This window comes from Hemitrygon akajei, chromosome 18, assembly GCF_048418815.1.
Source record: "Hemitrygon akajei chromosome 18, sHemAka1.3, whole genome shotgun sequence".
NCBI lineage: Eukaryota > Metazoa > Chordata > Chondrichthyes > Myliobatiformes > Dasyatidae > Hemitrygon > Hemitrygon akajei.
Genome location: NC_133141.1, coordinates 28,888,423 through 28,910,149, shown reverse-complemented (window position 1 = coordinate 28,910,149; position 21,727 = coordinate 28,888,423). Strand labels below are relative to the sequence as shown.

The 21,727-nt window shown below is 44.5% G+C and overlaps 1 protein-coding gene and 1 long non-coding RNA gene across 2 annotated transcripts in view; one reads left to right on the top strand and one right to left on the bottom strand.

The window, feature by feature from the left end:
* Positions 1 to 17,425, top strand: part of LOC140741232 (uncharacterized) — a 65,829-nt gene extending 48,404 nt beyond the window's left edge. Inside the window, exons 2-3 of the long non-coding RNA XR_012102037.1 lie at positions 16,901 to 17,055; positions 17,334 to 17,425. This is a non-coding gene — a long non-coding RNA (uncharacterized lncRNA). The remainder of the gene's footprint in view (positions 1 to 16,900; positions 17,056 to 17,333) is intronic.
* The window catches only part of LOC140741231 (nck-associated protein 1-like), an 89,671-nt gene that overhangs the window by 5,631 nt on the left and 62,313 nt on the right, over positions 1 to 21,727 (bottom strand). The window contains exons 22-27 of the mRNA XM_073071194.1: positions 20,930 to 21,060; positions 19,108 to 19,205; positions 17,815 to 17,908; positions 13,119 to 13,201; positions 11,642 to 11,722; positions 6,136 to 6,229 (exon numbers count right to left, since the gene is read on the bottom strand). Coding sequence (XP_072927295.1) covers positions 6,136 to 6,229; positions 11,642 to 11,722; positions 13,119 to 13,201; positions 17,815 to 17,908; positions 19,108 to 19,205; positions 20,930 to 21,060 — 581 coding nt within the window. The remainder of the gene's footprint in view (positions 1 to 6,135; positions 6,230 to 11,641; positions 11,723 to 13,118; positions 13,202 to 17,814; positions 17,909 to 19,107; positions 19,206 to 20,929; positions 21,061 to 21,727) is intronic.

Here is a 21,727-nt window from a genome sequence, read left to right as displayed (position 1 = left end):
ACTCCAAATTAGGCCTCACCAATGTCTTATACTTTGTACAACTTCAACATAACATCCCAACTCCTGTACTCAATACTTTGATATCTGAAGGCCAATGTGCCAAAAGCTTTCTTTACGACCCTACCTACCTGTGATACCACTTTCAACAAATTATGTACCTGTACTCTCAGATCCCTTTGTTCTACCACACTCCTCAGTGCCCTACCGTTCACTGTGTAAAACCTACCCTGGTTGGTCCTACTGAATTGGAAAAACCTCGCATTTGTCTACATTAAATTCCATCTGCCATTTTTAAGTCAATTTTTCCAGCTGGTCCAGTTCGTGCTGCAAGATTTGATAGTTTTTCTCGCTGTCCACTACACCACCAATTTTGGTGTCATCCACAAATTTGCTGATCCAGTTAACCACATTATCATTCAGATCATTGGGATAGATGACAAACAACAACAGACCCACACTGATCCCTTTGTCACTCCACTAGTCACAGGCCTCCAGTCAGAGAGACAACCATCTCCTACTGCTCTCTGGCTTCTCCCACAAAGCCAATGTCTAATCCAGTTTACTATCTCACACTGAATTCCTAGCGACTGAAACTTCTTGACCAGCCTCCCATGTGGGAGCTTGTCAAATGCCTTGTTAAAGTCCATGTAGACAACATCCACTGCCTTGCCTTCATCCACTTTCCTGGTAACTTCCTTGAAAAACTCTAAGATTGGTTAGACATGTCCTATCATGCATGAAGTCATGTTGACTATCCTTAATCAGTCCATGTCTATCCAAATATGTATATATCCAGTCCCTTAGAATATCTTCCAATAACTTTCACCCTACTGACATAATTTCCTGGTATCTGTTTAGAGGCTTTTTAAACAGCAAAAGAACATTGGCTGTTCTCCAATCCTGTGCTATCTCTCCTGTCACTAAGGATGATTTAAATATCTCTGCTAGGGCCCTGGCAATTTCTGCACTTGCCTCCTGTAGGGTCCGAGGGAACACCTTGTCAGCCCTGGGGATTTATCCACCCTGATTTGCCTCAAGACAGCAAACACTTCCTTCTCTGTAATCTGTACAGGGTCCATGAAGTTGATGCCTCACTTCTATAGACTCTGAATCTGTCTTCTGAGTAAATATAGATGCAAAGAATGCATTTAAGATCTGCCCCATCTGTTTTGACTGCACACATGGATTACCATTCTGATCTTCCAGAGGGCCAATTTTGACCCTTGCAGTCCTTTTGCTCTTAACATATCTGTAGAATCCCTTAGGATTCTCCTTCACCTTGTCTGCTGGAGCAACTTCATGCCTTCTTTTAGTCCTCCTGATTTCTTTCTTAAGTGTTCTCTTGTATTTCTTGTACTCCACAAGCACCTCATTTGTCCTAGCTGCTGACACCTCCTATGTGCCTTTTTTCTCTTAACCAGGGCCTCAATATCTCTTGAAAACCAAGGTTCTCTAAATCTTTTATCTTTACCTTGTATTCTCACAGGCATATAAAAGCTTTGTACTCTCAAAATTTCACTTTTGAAGGCCTCCCACTCACCAAGAACACCTTTACCAGAAAACTGCCTGTCCCAATCCACTCTCGCCACATCATTTCTGATAGCATCAAAATTGGCCTTTCTACATCTTCCAATCCTTTGTCACCTGTTTTTAAGGATTTGATTTGATTTTTTACCAACAGAGCCACCCTATCCCCTCTGCCTACCTGCCAGTCCTTTCAATACAATGTGCATTCTTTGATGTTAAGCTCCCAGCTATGATCTTCTTTCAGCCACGACTCAGTGATGCCCACAATGTCATACCTGCCAATCTCTAACTGCACTACAAGTTCATCTCCCTTATTCGTATACTGCATGCATTGAAATATAACATCTTCAGTCCTGTATTCATCACCCTTTCCAATTTTGTCAACCTATTACACTGCAACTAATGCCACTGACCACAATTTTGCCCTATCATCTGCCTGTCCTTCCTGACAGTCTCACTGCACACTGCCTCTGCTTGTAAACCAACTGCCCCACCCTCAGCCCTATCACTCTGGTTCCCATCCCCCTGCCAAACTGGTTTAAAACAACCCCAACACCTCCAGCAAACCTGCCAGCAAGGATATTGGTCCCCTTGGGGTTTAGGTGTAACTAGTCCCCTCTGTACAGGTCATACCTTCCCCAAAAGAGATCCCAGTGATCCAGAAATCTGAAACCCAGTCCCCTGCACCAGTTCCTCAGCCACGCATTCGTCTCCCAAATCACCCTATCCTTACTCTCACTGGTGTGTGGGACAGGCAGCAATCCGGAGATCACTCTGCTGGAGGACCTGCTTTTCAGATTTTACCCAGCTCCCTAGGTTCGGTCCACAGGACCACCCCCCTTTTCCTACCGATGTCACTGGTACCAATATGTACCACAGCTTCTGGCTGCTCACCCTTCCCCTTCAGAATGCTGTGGACCTGCTCCGAGACATCCCTGACCCTGGCACTGGGAGGCAACATATCATCAGGGTGTCTGTGTCGCATCCACAGAATCTCCAGAATCTCGTGTCTACTCCTCTGTCTATGGAATCCCATATCACTACTGCAGGCCTCTTTTACCTCCTTCCCTTCTGAGCCACAGCACTAGACTCAGTGCTAGAGACCAAGTTGCTGCGTCTCACCCCCCTCCCCCACCCCACCAATATCCAAAGCAGAATACTTATTACTGAGGGAAACAGCCACAGGGGTACACTGCACTGGCTGCCCATTTCCTTTCCCTCTTCTCTCAGGCACCAAGGTACCTGCCTGCTGCAACTCTGGGGTGATTATCTCCTTTTAGTTCCTATCTATTAGCTCAGTTTCCCATATGAGCCGAAGTTCCTTAACACGTTCTCTGAGGAGCTGCAGCTCAATGCAGATGTGGTTATCTGGGAGGCTGGAGGTTTCCCAGAATTCCCACATCTCACATAAAGAACACAACACGGCCCACGGAACCATCCTCAATGTTCTCTACCGATGTACTAACAGATGAAGAAGAAACTTACCAGATACATACCTCACCCAAGCCTAATGAGCCAAAGCCTCCCCACTCTAACACTGGCCCACTCTAACAACGGCCACTCCGCTTGTCCCTGCCTTATTCTTATTCGCCCTTGCTAATGAATTGTGATTTAATTGGGCTGCCAGAAAGCCCTAAAAGCTCAGGAAAGCTCCTTTTTAAATCCCACTCACGAACCTGATGTTCCTCTTGTTCCTGATTTGATTGGGCTGCTGGAAAATGCTGAAAGCCCACGGATGCCCCTTTTAAGATCTCACTCACCTCTCACCTCTCACACCCAACTTGATTGGGCTGCCAGAAAACTACTCTTTCTCCTGCTGTGGAATTTATGTACTATACTTTGGCATGTCTCTCTGCTTGGGTTTTCTTTTCATTTAGCAAAATCTGTTTTGTGTTTGGGGGTTAAAGCAGGTCAAGCTGGGTGCAATGCTGTCTTTTCATCAGTGTAGTGGCTGGAGCCAATTTGGTGGTGTTGGTACATCAGCAAGAAAGTGTTAAGGCACTGGTTGAGGGATCCACTTTCCACTAAAGTCTTGAGGGTTTGTTTCATTGTATGTACGAATCGTTCAGCAAGGCCATTAGTGGCTGAATGATATGGTACTGACTTGATGTGCTGAATACAGTTTGTTTCCATAAATGCCTTGAACCCTTCAGACACAAGTTGTGGGCCATTATCACTTACACGCTGTTGAGGAAGCCCAAAGTAGCTAAAGATAGAACATAACTCCTCAATGCATTTTTCAGACTTGGTGTTCTTCATGATGGCAACCTTTGGACCATTTGCTGTGTGCGTCCACTATATGTAGCCTTCTACAGGTCCTGCAAAATCTAAGTGAATCCCCAGGCCATTCCCATCGATACAAAGGAGCAAGTTGAGGAACATTTATCACTCACTGACAATGTGGGCAAGCTTTGGCCCTCTCTTCAATGGTTCCATCCAGTGCTGGTCACCAGAAGTAGCTGCATGCGATTTCTTTCATGTGCATGAAACCCACAGTGTCCTGCATGCAGCTCGTCAAGCACTTGCTTTCTGAATGGTGGAGGAATGACAACACAGTAGCCCCGTAGTAAACATCCTGCTTGGACTGTGAGCTCCTTCCATCGAGCCTGGCAAGGTTTCAATTCTATGGTTGGCTCTTCTTTCCATTCATGAGTTACCATATCCATCACTTTAGATAGAACAAGGTCAGTATGCGTGTACTTCCAGACTTGCACTGCTGTTATCAGAGTTGTAGGTACTTTCGTTGAAGTAAAAGATCTCTTTCGGGGATGGTTCTGGAGCTGTAATAACTGAGAGAAGTTTGGATACTCCATCAGCACCTTTGAACTCCTGTACAGACAGAAACAGCCCAACATTGCATTCGAATAGCAGCCAGGGAAGGAATGCCTCGATGTGGACCAAAAATTGATACCAAGGGGCAATGATCTGTCAGTAGTGTAAATCATTGGCCAAAGAGAAATTGATGGAATCTCTTCACCCCCGAAGACAATGCCGAATGTTTCCTGTTCAATTTGGGCACAGTACCTTGCTTTAATATCGTTCAGCCGACGGTATGATGTGAGAGGTAACTGCCCCCCACACCACAGGGTGATGCATTGCAGGCGAACTCTAAGGGCAATGACAGGTTGAAGTGTGTGAGTGCTTCAGATTGAGACAAAGCTGTTTTGGCCTTTTTAAAAGCCTCTTCACAGCGATCTGTCTACTCCCAGTGTGTTGATTTATTTAAAAGCTCATGAAGTGGTTTCAACATGCTAGCTAGGTTAGGAATAAATTTTGCGTAGTATGTTAGTAGAAAGATCTTAACTGTCTTCACCTTTGGTGCCTTGTCAAACCCTGAGTTGTCGATCACATGGCTCAAATATTCAATCGAAGGTTGAAAGAACTCACACTTGTTCTTCCAGACCCTTAGCCCATATTCCTTAAGTCTTTGTAGTGTAGCATTCGGGTTTTGTAGGTGCTCATGCTCATTTTCCCCAGTAATGAGTAAATCATGTCAATAGCATTGTACCCCTGTCGACCTGCTCAGGATCTGGTCCATTGCTTGCTGAAAAAGTGCAGGAGCCGTGGTGATGCCTTCGGTACCTGAACATTCCTCTGTGAGTCACTGTGGCCACCAGTTCCTGTGACTCTGGCTCCACATGCATTTGCAAGTACACTTAACACGAGTCAATCTTGCTAAATGCCTGTCCTCGATCAATCCTGCATCAACGAGGGGAAGAGGTATTGTTCAGCCATAAGTCACTAGTGACTTTGGATATTTTGGCTCTAGATGATGCAGAAGGTGGATTAAGAAGCATGACATTTGATTTGACCTATATGTATCCTCACCATATCTACATCTGATTCACATTTAATTAAGGATTCAGACCTGACCTCACAGTGTGAGTGGAGCCCATGGCCAAGTTAATCCTTTGAGGTTCTCCTGGTCCAAAAGTTTGTCCACCTCCACTGTGGAACTGGTGAGCTGAGGTAATTCATGTAGAAAGTTTTCAGAGTTCAAAGTAAGTTTATCATCAAAGTGCGTACTGTATATGTCCCATATACTACCTTCAGATTCATTTTCTTGCAGGTATTTACAGGAAAGTAAAGAAATACAATAGAATTTATGAAAAACTGTACATAAAGACTGACAAACATCCAATATGCAAAAGAAGACAAATCAAGCAAATAATAAATTTAAAAAGTAAATAATAATACTGAGAACACAAGTTGTAGAGTCCTTGACTCCTGGTTCAGGAGCCTAATGGTTGAAAGGTAATAACTGTTCCTGAACCTGGTGGTGTGTGAGTCCTGAGGCTCCTGTACCTTCTGCCCAATGGTAGCAGTGAGAAGAGAGCATGGCCTGGATGGTGGTGGTCCTTGATGATGGATGCTGCTTTTCTGTGGCAGCGCTCCTTGTAGATGTGTTCAACGGTGGGGAGGGCTTTGTCTGAGATGGACAGGGGTGTATCGACCACTTTTTGTAGACTTTTCTGTTCCTGGGCAATGCAACTAGTCAGGATACTTGCCAGTGGGCATCTATAGAGATTTGTCAAAGGCTCTCCATCTTTGTAATACCACCACCATTGCCATTAAACTGGCCTTTCCCCTATGCCCCAGAAAACTTACCGTTCTTCTGATTTGACAGCGCAGTGACAAGCGCAGGGTCCACATCACATGGAGTCCCGGATGCTGATGTCAGTTCATAGATGGCCAGCATATCCTGCAGAGGATGAAAGCAAGATTTATCTGTCACTATGCACTTAAGACATAGGCTTCTACTTTCAACAGATATGGGGTTGCAGAGATAAAGGTATGTGAGCATTTGACATGAAGCCCAAAGGCCAAGAGTTCAAAGCTCACAGTGGAAGGTTTTCAATGGAAACTTAAACATCTGTCAGCCTCTGTTTCCTATCACAGGGCCAGAGCCTGTCTTGAATCCAATTTGCTACTCTCCCTCAGACACCAGCATGCCATATGGCTCTGTGACAGGAAACAGAGAGTGATGGATGTTTAAGTTTCCATTGCAAAACCTTGTTACCTCCTTAAAGAAATCAATTCATCAGAGTCTCCGTTCTGACTTGTCTTGATTCATGAAGGTTTATTCTGTCTCCAAGAATGGATCCAATAATCTGCTCACGGCTAGTTAAACTAACTGGCGTGTAGCTGGCCTGGTTTATCCCTTCCTCTCTTTATAACAACAGCCGCAGTATTCCAGTCGTTGACTCCTGAAGTGTTGTGCTCAGAATATCTGAAATTTCCTGCCGTTTATATCTTGAGATGTACTTTATTCTCTTTCACTGATGTTGAAAGCCTCACTACATCTCCTCCTATCTTCTCCTATGTTTACCCCATCCAGTATCTCACACTCATTCACATTAAGTACAGTGTCTCCTCGACTTCCCCCTCATGTCAGTGCAGAGGGTTTATCAACAACCTTCCCCACATCCTGCATTCCAACACACACACACCTTCCACAGAGACGCTTATCTTTCCTTGGTTATCCTCCTGCTCTTCAAAAGTCATAAAACATCTTTAGGTGAGATCAATTAACTTGCATAGAGTTACAGAGAATCATACAGTAAAGATATAGGCCATTTGGCCCACCGTGTCCTGAGAGCTTTAGTGAGGAGGTCACTCCTAACATTCAGGCTGCAGATAGTTGGGTGACCATCTGGATGAGCAAGGGGAATAGGCAGAGGGTGCAGGGTTCTCCTGTTGGGGGATGTACTTTCAGGAGAAAGCAGCAGTACCCAAGACCATGGCACTGTGAATGGCTCTGAGGTTTAGTGGGGAAGGATGGATGTTCTGTGGTCACAAACCAAAAACCCAGAATGGCGTGTTGTCTCCCTCGAGTGGAGGTTAAGGACGTATCTGAGCGGCTGCAGAACATCCTCAAAAGTGACACAAATGTCACAGGTAGAAAAATGGGTGAGGTCCTGCAGTGAATACAGGGAGTGAGGGAAGAGGTTAAGAAGTAGGACTTACAGGGCATTGCTACCTATGTCATGTGCTAGTGAGAGGAAGAACGGGAAGATATGGCAGATAAATGTGTGGCTGAAGAGTTGGTGGGGGGGGGGCAGGGACTTAAATATTGAGATCTCTTCTGGGGCAAGGGTGACCTGTACAAGAGGGACAGGTACACCTGAACTGGAGGTGGACCAATCTCCTTGCAGGCAGATTTGCCAGTGGTACTACGTAAGATGGGTTTAAACTCTATTGGCAGGCGGTGGGATCCTGAGGCAATGGAAAGGCGGAATAGTGATACAGGAAACAACAAAACAAGTTGAACAAGCAGGATGAGGAGTATGGCAAAGAGTGAAGAAAGTCTGTAGGATTAAACTGCATTAATTTCAATGCAAGAGGTCTGACATGTATTTTGGATAAACTCAGGCCTTGGATAGCTATGTGGGCTAAGATATCCATTACAGAAACGTGGCTGAGGGAGGGTCAGGACTGGCAGCTTAATGTTCCAGGGTACAGGTAGTTTAGGCAGGATAAAGGTGGGGGGAAAAGAGAAAGGGGGGGGTTACTTCTTTTGATTAAGGGGAGCATCACAGCACTGCTTTTAAGGTGACGTTACCGAAGGATTATCTAGCGAGGCTTCATGTGTGAAGTTAAGAATCAAGAAGAGGATGATCACATTGTTGGGATTGTACGATATATACATTTAATCCTTGGAGACTGGGGAGAATTTTAAGACTATTAGGGTTGTCATTGTAGATTTTAAGTTTCCTAACATTGACTATGACTGCCAGAGGGTCAAGGCCTTAGATGGGGTGGAATTTGTTGTTTGTGTTCAGGAAAGTTTTCTGAGGCAGCTAATAGAGGGTCCTAGTAGGGAGAAGGAAAAGCTCGATCTACTCTTGGGTAATAAGGATGGAGAAGTTGTTGGCCATGGTGGATTTAAAATATGGAAGAAAACGTTGAATTCAAATGGATCAAGGACAATGGAAGCAGACAGATCAATTGTCTTTGTTCCTGCCATGTGCTTGGAGTTGGAGGTTGCCATTTTGTTAGATGGAGTTGGTTTGCTTTCTGTATTTTAAGTAAGACACAATGATACTTCAGGCAATCTGATGTACTAGAGATCATTTCCAAATAAGAAGTTATTTGTGAGATGTACTTTGGTTGGACATAACATGCAGGTTTGTGAATGTTGGGGTTGGTACCTGCCTGGAGTGATTTGAGCTGGTTACTGAAGAGAACAAAGAGCCATAAATTACTGACTGTCACTTGCTGGGAATAGGGCAATAAATAGATGCTGGCCTAGAGCAGAGCCAATAAAAAGGTCAATCAGATGACCTACAGCCAATGACACTGGAATGTAATATTTGAATTAGTAAGGAATGAATATAAAAGTGGATGCTTCGAGTGGGCTGTCAGCGATAACTCTCTCAAGAGACCCACCTTCGCAAGGAACAACTTCCATGCCATGGGCTGGGCGAAGAAAGGACTGATCATCTGGCCAACGGAGACCCCCTATTTTATTGTTATAAATTGGACAAGTCATCTGAGTGAGTATTGATACAGAGGGAACAGCAGAATTCATGTTCTAAGCTGTTGGTCCGGGGTCAACATAATAACGTTGTTTGTGCAGAGACAATAAAGTGCGAGTTTTGATTAATTACGAGTTGCGTATGAATTTCCTAACCTAGTTCCGTTGACGAATGGTCAACAAAGTGACTGAGGTCACGATAAGAGCACTTTGTGACCAGTGACCATAGTTCTTTTAGTTCTGCTAGTCTTAAAGTAGTCATGGAAAGGGACAAAATTCATAAACAGGAGAAAGTCTGCAGATGCTGGAGATTCAAAGTGACACACGTACAATGCTGGAGGAACTCGGCAAGTCAGGCAGCATCTGTGGAAATGAATAAACAGTCTCTAGCAAGTGGGAGGCTTTTAAAAGTGAGACATCAAGACTTCACTGTCTATATGTTCCCATTAAAGTAAAAGGCTGGGAGTTGGGAACCCTGGATGTCAAGGGATATTGTAACTCTTGTCAAGAAAAAGGAGGATGCTTGGATCAGGTACAGGCAGCTGGGAATGGGTAAATCACCAGAGGTATATAGAGGATGTTAGAGTGTACTCAAAAATAAAGTTAAGAGGGCCAAGAGGGGGCATGAAATGGCATTGGCAGAGAAAATTAAAATTCTCAGAGATTTTAGAAGCATACGTATTAAGGGGAAAAGAGTGACTAAGGAGAGAATAGGACCCTCAAAGACCATGATAAAGATCTACATGTGGAACCACTGCAGATGAGTAGAGTTCCCGATGATTATTTCTCCTCTGTTTTTGCCACGGAGAAAGTTATGAAGACCTGGGAGCATGGCAAAGTTAATGGAGATGTTTTTGGAGCCATCCATATGACAGTAGAAGAGGTATTGTATGTGTAAAGGTGTGTGAAGGTAGATTAATCCCCAGTCTAGATGAGGTTTATCCAAGAACATTATGGGATGCTGGAGAAGGCACTGTGGGAAATCTCACTGAGATATTTACCACATTGCCGTCCTCAAGTGAGGTGCTGCAGGACTGGAGGATAGCAAATATCTGCCTTTATTTAAGGAATGTAAGGATAGGCCTGTTGGCCTAATGCCTGTGGTAGGTAAGTTTCTGAGGGATAAGGTATATTTGGAAAGACTGTTTGATCAGGGCATGGTGTTGTGTGTTGGAGATCTTGTCTTACCAGTTTGAGTTTTTTGATGAGTGGCGAGGATAGTTGACTAGGGAAGGGTGACAGACATAGTATATGTGGATTTCAGTAATGCTTTTGTTAAGGTTCCACATGGTAAGCTCTTCTGGAAGGTTACATTGCATGACATCTAAGCAGTGTTTGCAAACTGGAAACAAAATTGGCTAGATAGTAGGAAACAAGGTGATGTTGGAACATGTTTCTCAGGCTGGATGTCTGTAACTAATGGTGAGCTCCAGAGCTCTGATTTGTCATCTATATCAATGATTTAGATAAGAATATATGAGGAATAGTTAGTAAGTTTGCTGATGACACTAAAAAAATGGTGTCATAGACAATCAAGGATTGCAGTGGGACCTTGATCGACCAGGTAGGTGGGTTGAGGAATGGCAAATGGAATTTAATTCAGATAAGTATGAGGTGTTACATTTTAGTAGGGTGATGTTGCAAGGATATTTCTCAGACTGAAGCTCCGTGACTAGTGGTGAGCCTTGGGCATCGGCGCTGGGCCCATTGATGATTGTTATCTATGTCAATGACTCTCATGAATGAGAATATATAATTAGTAAGTTTTCAGATGACATTAAAAGAAGTGGCATTGTAGGCAGGGAAGAGGAGCATCAAGGATTGCAGTGGGATCTGGATCAGCCAGATAGGCGGGCTGAGAATGGCAAATGGAATTTAATTCAGATAAGTGTGATGTAATACATTTTGGAAGGACAAATCAAAGTTGGACTCTTACATTGAACGGAAGAGCCTTGGATACTGTCATAGAACAGAGAGACCTCGGATTACGGGCGCATAGTTCCTTTAAAGTGAGCCACAGGTAGACGGGGCAATGGAGGAGGCTTTGGCATGCTGGCCTTCATTAGTCTGGTAACTTTGTAAATTAAGTTGGTAAATTGCTTTATTATTATCACATATACCAAGGTAGAGAGAAAAGCATTGTTTTGTATGCCATCCATACCTTTCAACCTCAGCTTTAAATATACCCAGTGACTTGTCCTCCACAGCCATCTGTGGCAATGAATTCCACAGATTCACCAACCTCTGGCAAAAGAAGTTCCTCCTCATCTCTGTTCTAAAGAGATGTCTTGTATTCTGAGGCTATGCCCTCTGGTCCTAGACTTGTCCACTATAGTAAACATCCTCTCCATTTCCTCTCAATTTAGGTCTTTCAACATGCAATAGATTTCAATGAGATCCAATCGCCCCCCACTTCATTCTCTAAACTCCAGTGAGTACGGGCCCAGAGCCATCAAATGGTCCTCATATGTTTCCAGGGATCATTCTCATAAACCTTCTCTGGACCCTCTCCAATGTCAGCACATCCTTTTTTAAATAAGAGGACCAAAACCATTCACAGTACTCCAGGTGCAGTCTGACCAATGCCTCATTGAGCCTTTTTTTTTGTACCAATATCAATTTATACACCAATCATACCTTTCTCTCAGTAGTTAAGCTGGCGATATCACTCAGAATATTCATGGAACCCATGAGAAATGGGATGTGGCCGGATAAAACCTGGCAAGGCAAAAGAAACAACATGAGTTTAATGCAAGGAGCCTGATCAGCAAGAGCAGAGAAACTTCGAGAGTTAATCGTCACGTGGGAATATTGACTGAAAGAGGGGCAGGACTAGCAAATCACCGTTCCAGGCTAGAGAATCCTCAGGCGTTACAAGGGAGGAAATAAAGGAGGACAGGAACTTGGCATTATTCACCAAGGAGACCATCAGTCCAATAACAAGGGAGGACGGCTCAGAAGGTTCTTCACACTCAGTGGGTAAGAGTGTGGGAAATGAAAAGGGGGCAATTACTTTACTGGAAATATACTACAGGTTTCTTAACAGTCAGCGGGAGACAGAGGAGCAGATCCAGAGACTAAGCACAGAGATGTGTAAGCAAAGCAATGTTATAGTAGTGAAGTCTCCAACGTCCCCAATAATACCTTGGATTACCATTTGTGAGGAAGGTCTGAAGCAGGTGAAATTTTTCATATGGATGCCGGGCAGCTTTGTGAACCAGACTGTAGAAAGTCCAACAAGAGGTGGGGTAGTACTGGATCTTACCTTGAGGAGCAAATGTGGGCAAGTGGTTGTGGGGTCAGTGGGAGAGCACTTTGAGTACAGTGACCATAACTCAGTCAGGTTCAGAGTAGTCTGGGAAAAGGATAAAGATGGACTGGACATTGAGGATAAGCTGGAGGAAGACCATCTCAATATCATTAATCAGCACCTGGGAAACGTAGACTGGGACCAGCTACTCAGAGGTAAATCTGCATCCCATGCGTGGGAGCCATTCAAAAGGGAAATGGTGAGAGTTCAGGAGAAATGTGTTCCCCAGAGGGTGAAAGACGTGGAACAGCACGTCCAGGGAACTATGAATGTCCAGGATATTAATGACAGCTTAGCAATTCAACACCAGCCTCCCCTCAGTATAAATCACCAAGCTCTAAACCTGGGCCTGTACTTGCACCAACATACGTAGCACTGACAGACCAGACACAGCCTGACTGACAGAGCCACTAGTAACTCTCAAACTTTGTGCTCGTGGTGACAGGGGCATGTTGAGGGCTGCTGGAAAAGTCAGGAATATAAAGTTCCCAACACGAGTGAATCTGCAGATGCTAGAAATAAATAAAAACACAAAATGCTGGCAGAACTCAGCAGGCCAGACAGCATCTACGGGAGGAGGTAGTGATGACGTTTCGGGCCAATGGAGGGTGCTGATGAAGGGTTTCAGCCCGAAACGTCGTCACTACCTCCTCCCATAGATGCTGTCTGGCCTGCTGAGTTCTGCCAGCATTTTGTGTTTTTAATATAACGAGCCCACTGGGTTCAGTGCAGAGTGCACTCCTACTGAATCAACATAACCTGTGCATTCCAGTAAAGGAACAGAAAGCATGTGCTGCCACTTACATCATGAAGTGCTTCCTGTGCCATTGATCGGAAGGTCAGGATCACTCCAATGATCATCATCCTCTTCAGGACATTTTCAGAAGCTGGAACAACACAGCAGGAATTAGACCTAAGACAAGATTACCCAATTCTTCGGCCAGTTGTGGTACTGCCACCCCACTTCTCTGTCCCATGCCAGAGTCATGGGCAGGGGGAGGGGTCACCATGAGCTGAGAAGGGGAAGGGCTCTGTCCAAGGGACAGGAAGGTGTGGAGGAAGACAAGAAACTTCCAGGCCCATCCCCTAGACAACCATTCCAGGCCTGAACCTACCTTTCAGCCTGACCTTGGGGATCCCTCCTGCCCAGAGGCAGAGCCAGGTGCAGGGGAGCTGGGCAGGGAGAGGGAGCAGTGGAGGCAGAGACTTCCTCCATGATGGAGGTCCCCTAGTCTCCACAGCCCTCTGAGGAGGCACCCTCCCTCTGAGATGGAGGATGGGTCCCCTGATGGAAGGGAGTCCACTACTGGGGATTGGAAAGGGTTTCAGCCTTTGCTCCCTTGGGGAAAAGACAAATCCCTTGATTCCTGACCCCAACCTCTTGTCGTGGGGACCCTCCTAGAGCTGGTTGTAAAGGTCAGGTCTTCCATCCTGACCCCACAGATGTTGGGAGCTGCCCACCTCAGGAACAACAAAGTCCATATGTCATTCCCCAGCCTGGTGGGACCGTGACAGGAGACCAGCCCCTCATGATACCACTCTGGCTCGATGCCCCAAGCAGAGGATGTTGGGGAGCATTCTCACGCTCTTGAGCAAGTCTCCCCCATCCCTGTGGAGGAACTGCAGGACGTCCTGGAACAGAGGTGACATCATTGACGGGTTTGCCAAAAATCAGTTAGGGAAGTGGGTCAAGGGGTGACAAATGGATCTCAATATAGGTAAATGTGAGATGATGCATTTTGGAACGTGACCTTCCAGCACAGGACTTGTGCAATGAGTGGTGGGACCCTTGGGAGGGGTACAAGTGCTGTCACAGGGGGGTGAGGGTGTCTGGCACGCTGGCCTTCATCAGTCAGGCCACTGAGTACAGGGGTTGGCACATCATGTTGCAGTTGTACAAGTCGCTGGTGGGACCGCACTGGGAGCACTGTGTACAGTTCCGGTCACCCTGTTGTAGGAAAGACGTGGTTAAACTGGAAAGGGTGAGAGGCAGGCACCCTAGAGGGGCTGAGCTACTCAATCAGCAACTCATCCATCTCCCAAACACTCCCTCCCCCCCACCACTGGCTGCATGGGTCACTATCTACAAAATGCACTGCAGCTACTCCGAGAGCACCTGCTGAACTCACCAAGAGGACAAGGTCAGGGGAACATCGCCACCTGCAGGTTCCCCTCCATGTCACACACCAACCTAACTTGGAAATATATCACCCTTCCTTCATTGTCACAGTATGTAGAGAGGCCGTCCACAGGAAAGGCCATTCTGGATCTGCTGTTGGGCATGAACCAGGTCAGGTCTCAGATCTCTCAGTGGGTGACCACAAGTCCCTGACTTTTACCAGTGCCTTGGAGAGGGATAAGAGCAGACACTACTGGAAAACATTTAATTTGGGAGAGAGATTATGATGCTATTAGACAGGAACCTGGGAACGTAAATTGGAAACAGATGTACTCAGGAAAAGGCACAATAGAAATGTGGAGGTATTTTAGGGAGCACTTGCATGGGGTTCTGGATGAGTTTATCCCGTTGAGGCAGGGATGAAAGAATCATGGTTGACAAGAGATGTGGAATATCGAATCAAGAGGAAGAAAGAAGCTTACTGAAGGTTTAGGAAACAGGGATCAGACAGGGCTCAAGGGAGTTGCAAGGTAGCCAAGAAGGAGCTAAAGAGTGGACTTAGGAGAGTTAGAATGGGACATGAGAAGGCCTTGGTGAAGTAGGGTTAAAGAAAACACCAAGGAGTTCTACGCATATGTGAAGAACAGGAGGATGACCAGAGTGAGGGTAGGACCGATCAGGGAAAAAGGAGGAAACACTTTTGGATAGGTACATGGAGCTTAGAAAAAGAGAGGGCTATAGGTAAGCCTAGTAATTTCTAAGGTAGGGACATGTTCAGTACAATTTTGTGGGCCGAAGGGCCTGTATTGTGCTGTAGGTTTTCTATGTTTCTATGTGACTGGAGTCAGAGGAGGTAGGGAAGTTCCTTGATAAATACTCTGTCTCAGTATTCAGCAGTGAGATGGACCTTGATGAATGTGAGGACAGTGTAGAACAGGCTTATAGGCTGGAATGTGTTGATGTTAAGAAAGAGGATGCCCTGAAACTTTTGAAAAACATTAGTATAGGTAAGTCCCTGGGGATGGACAGGATATATCCCGCGTTACTGCGGGAAGTGAGGTAAGAGATTGCTGCACTTTTGGCAATGATTGTTGCATTTTCACTGGCCATAGGAATAGTGCTGCATGATTGCAGGGTGGCCAATGTTATTCCTTTGTTCAAAGAAGGTATAATCCTGGTAATTATAGACCAGTGAGTCTTAGGTCAGTGGTGAGCAAATTTTTAGAGAGGTTTCTTAGAGACAAGATGTACGAGCATTTGAAGAAATATAGTCTGATTAGGGAGAGTCAGCATGGCTTTGTGAGGGGCAGGTCATGCCTCATGAGCCTGATTGAATTCTTTGAAGAAATGACCAAACAAGTTGATGGAGCCAGAGCAGTGGATGTGGTGTATATGGATTTTAATAAGATGTTTGACCAATATTCATTCAGAAAGTCAGGAGGCATGGGATCCAGGGAAACTTGGCTGTGTGTGGATTTAGAATTGGCTTGCCCACAGAAGATGTTGGTTGTAGATAGTGCATATTCTGCCTGCAGGTTGGTGACCAGTAATGTTCCACAGGGATCTATCATAGGACCCTTGCTCTTTGTGATCTTTATAAATGACTTGTATGAGGAAATGGAAGGGTGGGTTAGTAAGATTGCAGATGACACATGGGATGGTGATGTTGTGGATAGTGTAGAAGATTGTCGTAGGTTAGAACAGGACATTGACAGGATACAAGTGCCTACAGATCCTTCAAAGTTGCTGTGCAAGTTGACAGGGTGGTTAAGAAGACATACTGTGTGTTGGCCTTTGTTAGTCAGGGGATTGAGTTCAAGAGCTGTGAGGTAATACTGCAGCTCTATAAAACCCTGGTTAGACCACACTTGGAGTATTGTATTCAGTTCTGGTTGCCTCATTATAGGAAAGAATGTGAAAGATTTAGAGAGGGTACAGAGGAGATTTACCAGGATGCTCTCTGTATTAGAGAGCATGTCTTATGAGGATAGGTTGAGTGAGCTAAGGCTTTTCTCTTTGGAGAGAGGAGGATGAGAGGTGACGATAGAAATGTACAAAATGAAATGAAGCATAGATCAAGTGGACAGCCAGAGACTTTTTTCCCCGGAGATGGAAATGGCCAATATGAGGGTTATTCAAGAGAGACTTAGATGGGCACCTGGACATTGAAGCTTTGGACACTACCTCACTTTTTAAAAAATATACAGTATTTCTGTTTTTGCACATTTAAAAAAATCTATTCAATACATGTAATTGATTTACTTGTTTATTATTGTGTTTTATTTATTATTATTACTATTATTATTATTTTCTCTCTCTGCTATATTATGTATTGCATTGAACTGCTGCTGCTAAGTTAACGTCACATGCCGGTGATAATAAACCTGATTCTGATAAAAGAAAAATGGGGGTGGCTATGTGAGAGCAAAGGCTAGATTGATCAATCAGCTATGTTCATTGTTACTAGGTGTGAATGCTGGAACTTCCTCGCCAACAGCACTGTCCACCTTCACCAGAGGGACTGCACTGTAACTCACCACCACCTTCTCAAGGGAAGTTTTGGATGGACAATAAATTCTGGCATTGATGATTATGCCCACATCCCAAAAAATAGATTAAAAAGTAAGTAATAGAATCATAGAAAACCTACAGCACAATACAGGCCCTTCGGCCAACAAAGCTTACCAATAATACTATATTCTGCCATTATATTTGACCTACCAAAATGAACCACCTCACACTTAATCTGGGTTGAGCTCCATCTGCCACTTCTCAGCCCAGTTTTGCATCCTATCAATGTCCCACTGTAACTTCTGACAGCCCTCCACACTATCCACAACACCTCCATCCTTTGTGTCATCAGCAAATTTACTAACCCATCCCTCCACTTCCTCATCCAGGTCATTTATAAAAATCATGAAGAGAAGGGGTCCCAGAACAGATCCCTGAGGCACTCCACTGGTCACATGATTTGAAAATCACTGGTACAGTAAATAATAGTGTAATGAATAAGAGATAATAAAATTAACATAAAGATCCAGTTGGCATTTAGGAACTTCTTTCATATAAATAGGTTGAAGTGCAGAATTTATTATGTTTTATTTTAGTTATTATTATTTTTATCTCTCTCTGCTATATTATGTGTTGCATTGAACTGCTGCTACTGAGTTAACAAATTTCATAATAAAGCTGATTCTGAAGTCCTACTGCACATGTGGGTGTGGTTTGCATCTCATGAAGGGAATACGTGCCTCAGGCGTGGTACAGCCAGGATTCACTGGGTCTATTCCTGGCCAGAGGGTATGGCAGGGATTCAGGCAGCTATGCATCGGATACAATTGTGTAAAGGGTCAAACTAAGGGATAACGTTATGTCACTTACATGTTAGGCGCTTGGCTAAGTTGGCCATCACATTGGGTTTCTGAATGTTGGCCCGCACCTGGACCAGGATATCCATGTTCTCCACCACCAGTTTCTGTTTAAACAATGAAAAGTAAACTGTCATTCACCCACATTTCTCCCTCCTCACTTGCATACATTTTAGCTTGGTCAGCAGCAGCACTGTTAGCACAGCATGCCAGCAGCCCGGGTTCGATTCCCACCACTGCCTGTAAGGAGTTTATACATTCTCCCATGACCACGTGGATTTCCTCCGGGTGCTCTGGTTTCCTCCCACAGTCCAAAGATGTACCGGTTGGTAGGGTTAACTGGTCATTGTAAATTGTTCTGTGATTAGGCCAGGGTTGCTGGGTGGCCGATTGAGTGCTGCATCTCAATAAATTAATAAATAAATAAACTTTCTGGGTACAGTTAGGCTTTGGACTCATTCGAAAGAAGGGTAAGAATTCATTAACTACAAAATGCAGTTGTCAGGAAATGACAGGAATGGTAGAATTGAAGGACACTGAGACAGCAATCTTCCCCTTCAAGGTGTCAACAGATACCACAGCAGGGTTCTCAAAGCCTGACCACATTCCCCAACCAGAACAGACATGGAAAGGATGTTCCGTATACTGGGGGAGTTGAGGATCAGAGGGCACAGCCTCAAAATAGAAGGAACTCCCTTTAGAACAGAGATGAGGAGGAATTTCTTTAACCATTGAATCTGTGGAATTCATTGCCACAGATGGCTGTGGAGGCCAAGTCATTGAGTGTATTTAAAGTGGAGGTTGATAGGTTCTTGATTAGACAGGGTGTCACAGTGAGAAGGCAGGAGAATGGGGTCAAGCGGGATAATAAATTAGCCATGATGGGTTAATGGAGCAGACCTGATGGGTCAAATGGCCTAATTCTGCTCCTGTAGTCTTATGGAATGTCAAAGGGGAAAGGAGGACCCTGGTGTCAAAATCTCCTGCGGAGAAAAGAAGTCAATGAAGTCAGTGCCTTGAGCTTGGATGGTTCTGTATTCCTTTGAGTTTGGAAGAATGTGTCAGCACTGATGTACAGAGGGATCTTGGTGTGCAAAGGACCCACTCCCTGAAAGTGGTGACAGTTGTAGATCTGACATTAAAGAAGGCTTGTGGGGGTACATGTCTTCATTGGTCAGGGCGTCAAGTATAAAAGTTGAGAAGTCATGTTTAGGCAGACACTCTAGAGTCCAGATGGAAAGCGGAATTGGTCAAGGCAGTATTCCACAGGACGTCTACACTGACTGCTCAAAGACACAGTGCTTACCTTAAGCTCATTCATCTGTGAGCTGATGTGCCACATCAGGTGCTCACTCAGGTGCTTCATCCCATATGGACCAATCAGTTCTGCCAATGCCCGCATCTCTGTGGAGACACAATAATTGAAATGAAGAGCAAAACAAAAATAATCCTTCAATGAGCAACAGAATCCAATGGGAATAATGTCATCAACTAGTGTCCCATGACAGTACAAAGCCCAATCGCTGCAGGTAACAGCTATAGATTGAGCGGGTGGCCAGTGATCTTTTTCCATGCCAGTAATAGTTAATACCATGGGGTATAATTTTAAGGTGACTGGAGGAAAGTATAGAGGGGATGTCGGAGGTAAGTGCTTTACACAGAGAGTGGTGGGTGGGTGGAACACTCGGCCAGGGGAAATAGAACAGGCAGGTATATAAGGGGCATTTCAATAATTCTTAAGATGGTCACGTGGATGATAGAAAAATGTTTTATGTAGGAGGGAAGGGTTAGATTGATCTTAGAGTAGGTAAAAAGGTCAGTATAGTATCATGGGCCGAAAGGCCTGCAGTGTTCTGTGTGTGGATGCACGTTCAGAATGGTCCAGATTATCACTAAACATACATGCAGGTCATTCCTCAGAAAACTTCAGGCTGGACTGCAGACTAGGTTCCTCACAGATGTCCGTGTTACACTTTGCCTCCTCTCGCACACACAGTGATGGTGCTGGCACAGCAACATGTGAACAGGACAACCGTGAATCCAGGGATTTGCAGATGAAGAAGTTATAAGTTAAACACCTAATAGAGGGCATACTTGGTATTCAGTCTTTGGTATCAGTGAGGCCATGGTAATTTCATTTCCAATAAAGCAACAAACTCACCTCAAACTATGAATTGATTTTGAATGAGGGGAGATTTGACAGAGGTATACAATGTTACATGGTAAAATGCAAGCAGGCTTTTTCCATTCACATTGGGTGAGACTAGAACTAGGGGTGATAGGTTTAAGGTGAAAGGTGAAATTTTAAGGGGAATCTGAGGGGGACCTTCTTCACTCAGAGGGCAGTGAGAGTGTGGAACAAGATGCAAATGGAAGTACTGTAGTGTGTGTGGGTTCGATTTCAACATTTAAAAGAAGTTTGGATAGGTACATGGATGGGATGAGTACAGAGGGATATGGTCCAGTTGCAGAACCAGGCAGAATAATAGTTCAGAATTGATTAGATGGGCTGAAGGGCCTGTTTCTTGCTATAGTGCTCTGTGACTCTATGATTATGTTACATTTTCTCATCAGAGTGCACAGTACAGTGGTCAGTGACTGCACTCTGCTTGCCACATCTTTGCCCACTTACAGAACCTATCTATATCCTTTGTAGTCTCAGCATGCCATAGAGTCATGGGCAAACTCTGAGCTGAAAATTGCTTTCAGACTGAACAGGGCATCTGTGTAGGCCACCATTTTGATTTGGTTAACTGGAAACATCTTGCAAAGCAATTTACCATTTTCATTGCTGTATGGTGGAAGCTTCTTGATCAATTTAATTATGGAAATAAGTGCACTCACATTTTCTAGAGCAGCACAAATGGGGAAAAAGAGAAACTGGAAGGTGTAATCAACAAAACTCAGGGTGATATCAAATCACGGCCAATTTTGCGGACAGGCCAGATTTGAAAGAGATATTGAACTAATCCAAAAAAACCTGCAGGAACTCACTGTGAGCTCACATTCAATTTACGTTTGAAATTCCCTGAAGTCTTGTGTTGACTTAGACAATTTGCACTGCTGAAAATACTAAAACCCAGAACAGTAACCCATCGACAGGTATTGATTTGAATCAGTTCACTAACCTGAAACATCAGAATATTCTTCAGCACTGAACATCTGTAGATTCTCAGTTGGCATTGTCACAAACGATTTGATGGCAGGGGCGTGAATGATTACCCCATTACTGGTCTGCCTCAGAAGACTTTCCAAGTACCTAGAAAGAAGAGTCATCTCAGAAATAAATTTTACCAGGAGCCGTGACGTGGAGCAAGAGGCATGAGGGTTTAAGGGAGATGGGTTTCAGGATTTGCTACTGAGTTTCACGTACCAGGATTCTAAAAGAGGCACATTTACAAATTGTTAGTTAATAGTTGATTAGCTACCTAGTTAATTAACAGCAGGTAATAAAAAAAAAGTTGAGATCAAATGGAGCTGCCATTGTGACAGCAGTCCAGTGTAAGAGTGGGGAGACCATAAGGCCATAAGATATAGGATCAGAATTAGGCCACACGATCTATCGAGTCTGCTCTGCCATTTCATCATGGCTGATCCAATTTTCCTCTTAGCCCCAAGGCTTTGGTTCAAGGGCTTCAGTGAGAAGAGATGGACTGATGAAGGCTCCCGGCCCACGGTGTCAATTGTTTACTCTTTTCCATGGATGCTGCCTGGCCTGCAGAGTTCCTCCAGTATTTTGTGTAGGAAACAAGGGGTGATGGCTGAAGGTTGATTCTCCATCTGGATGCCTCTGACTTGTGGAGTGCCCCAGGGATTAGTGTTGGAACCTCTGTCATTTATTGTTTATGTAAATGATATTGATATGGATGTACAAAGCACAATTAGCAAGTTTGCTGATGATACTCAATTAGTTTTTTTATATAGTG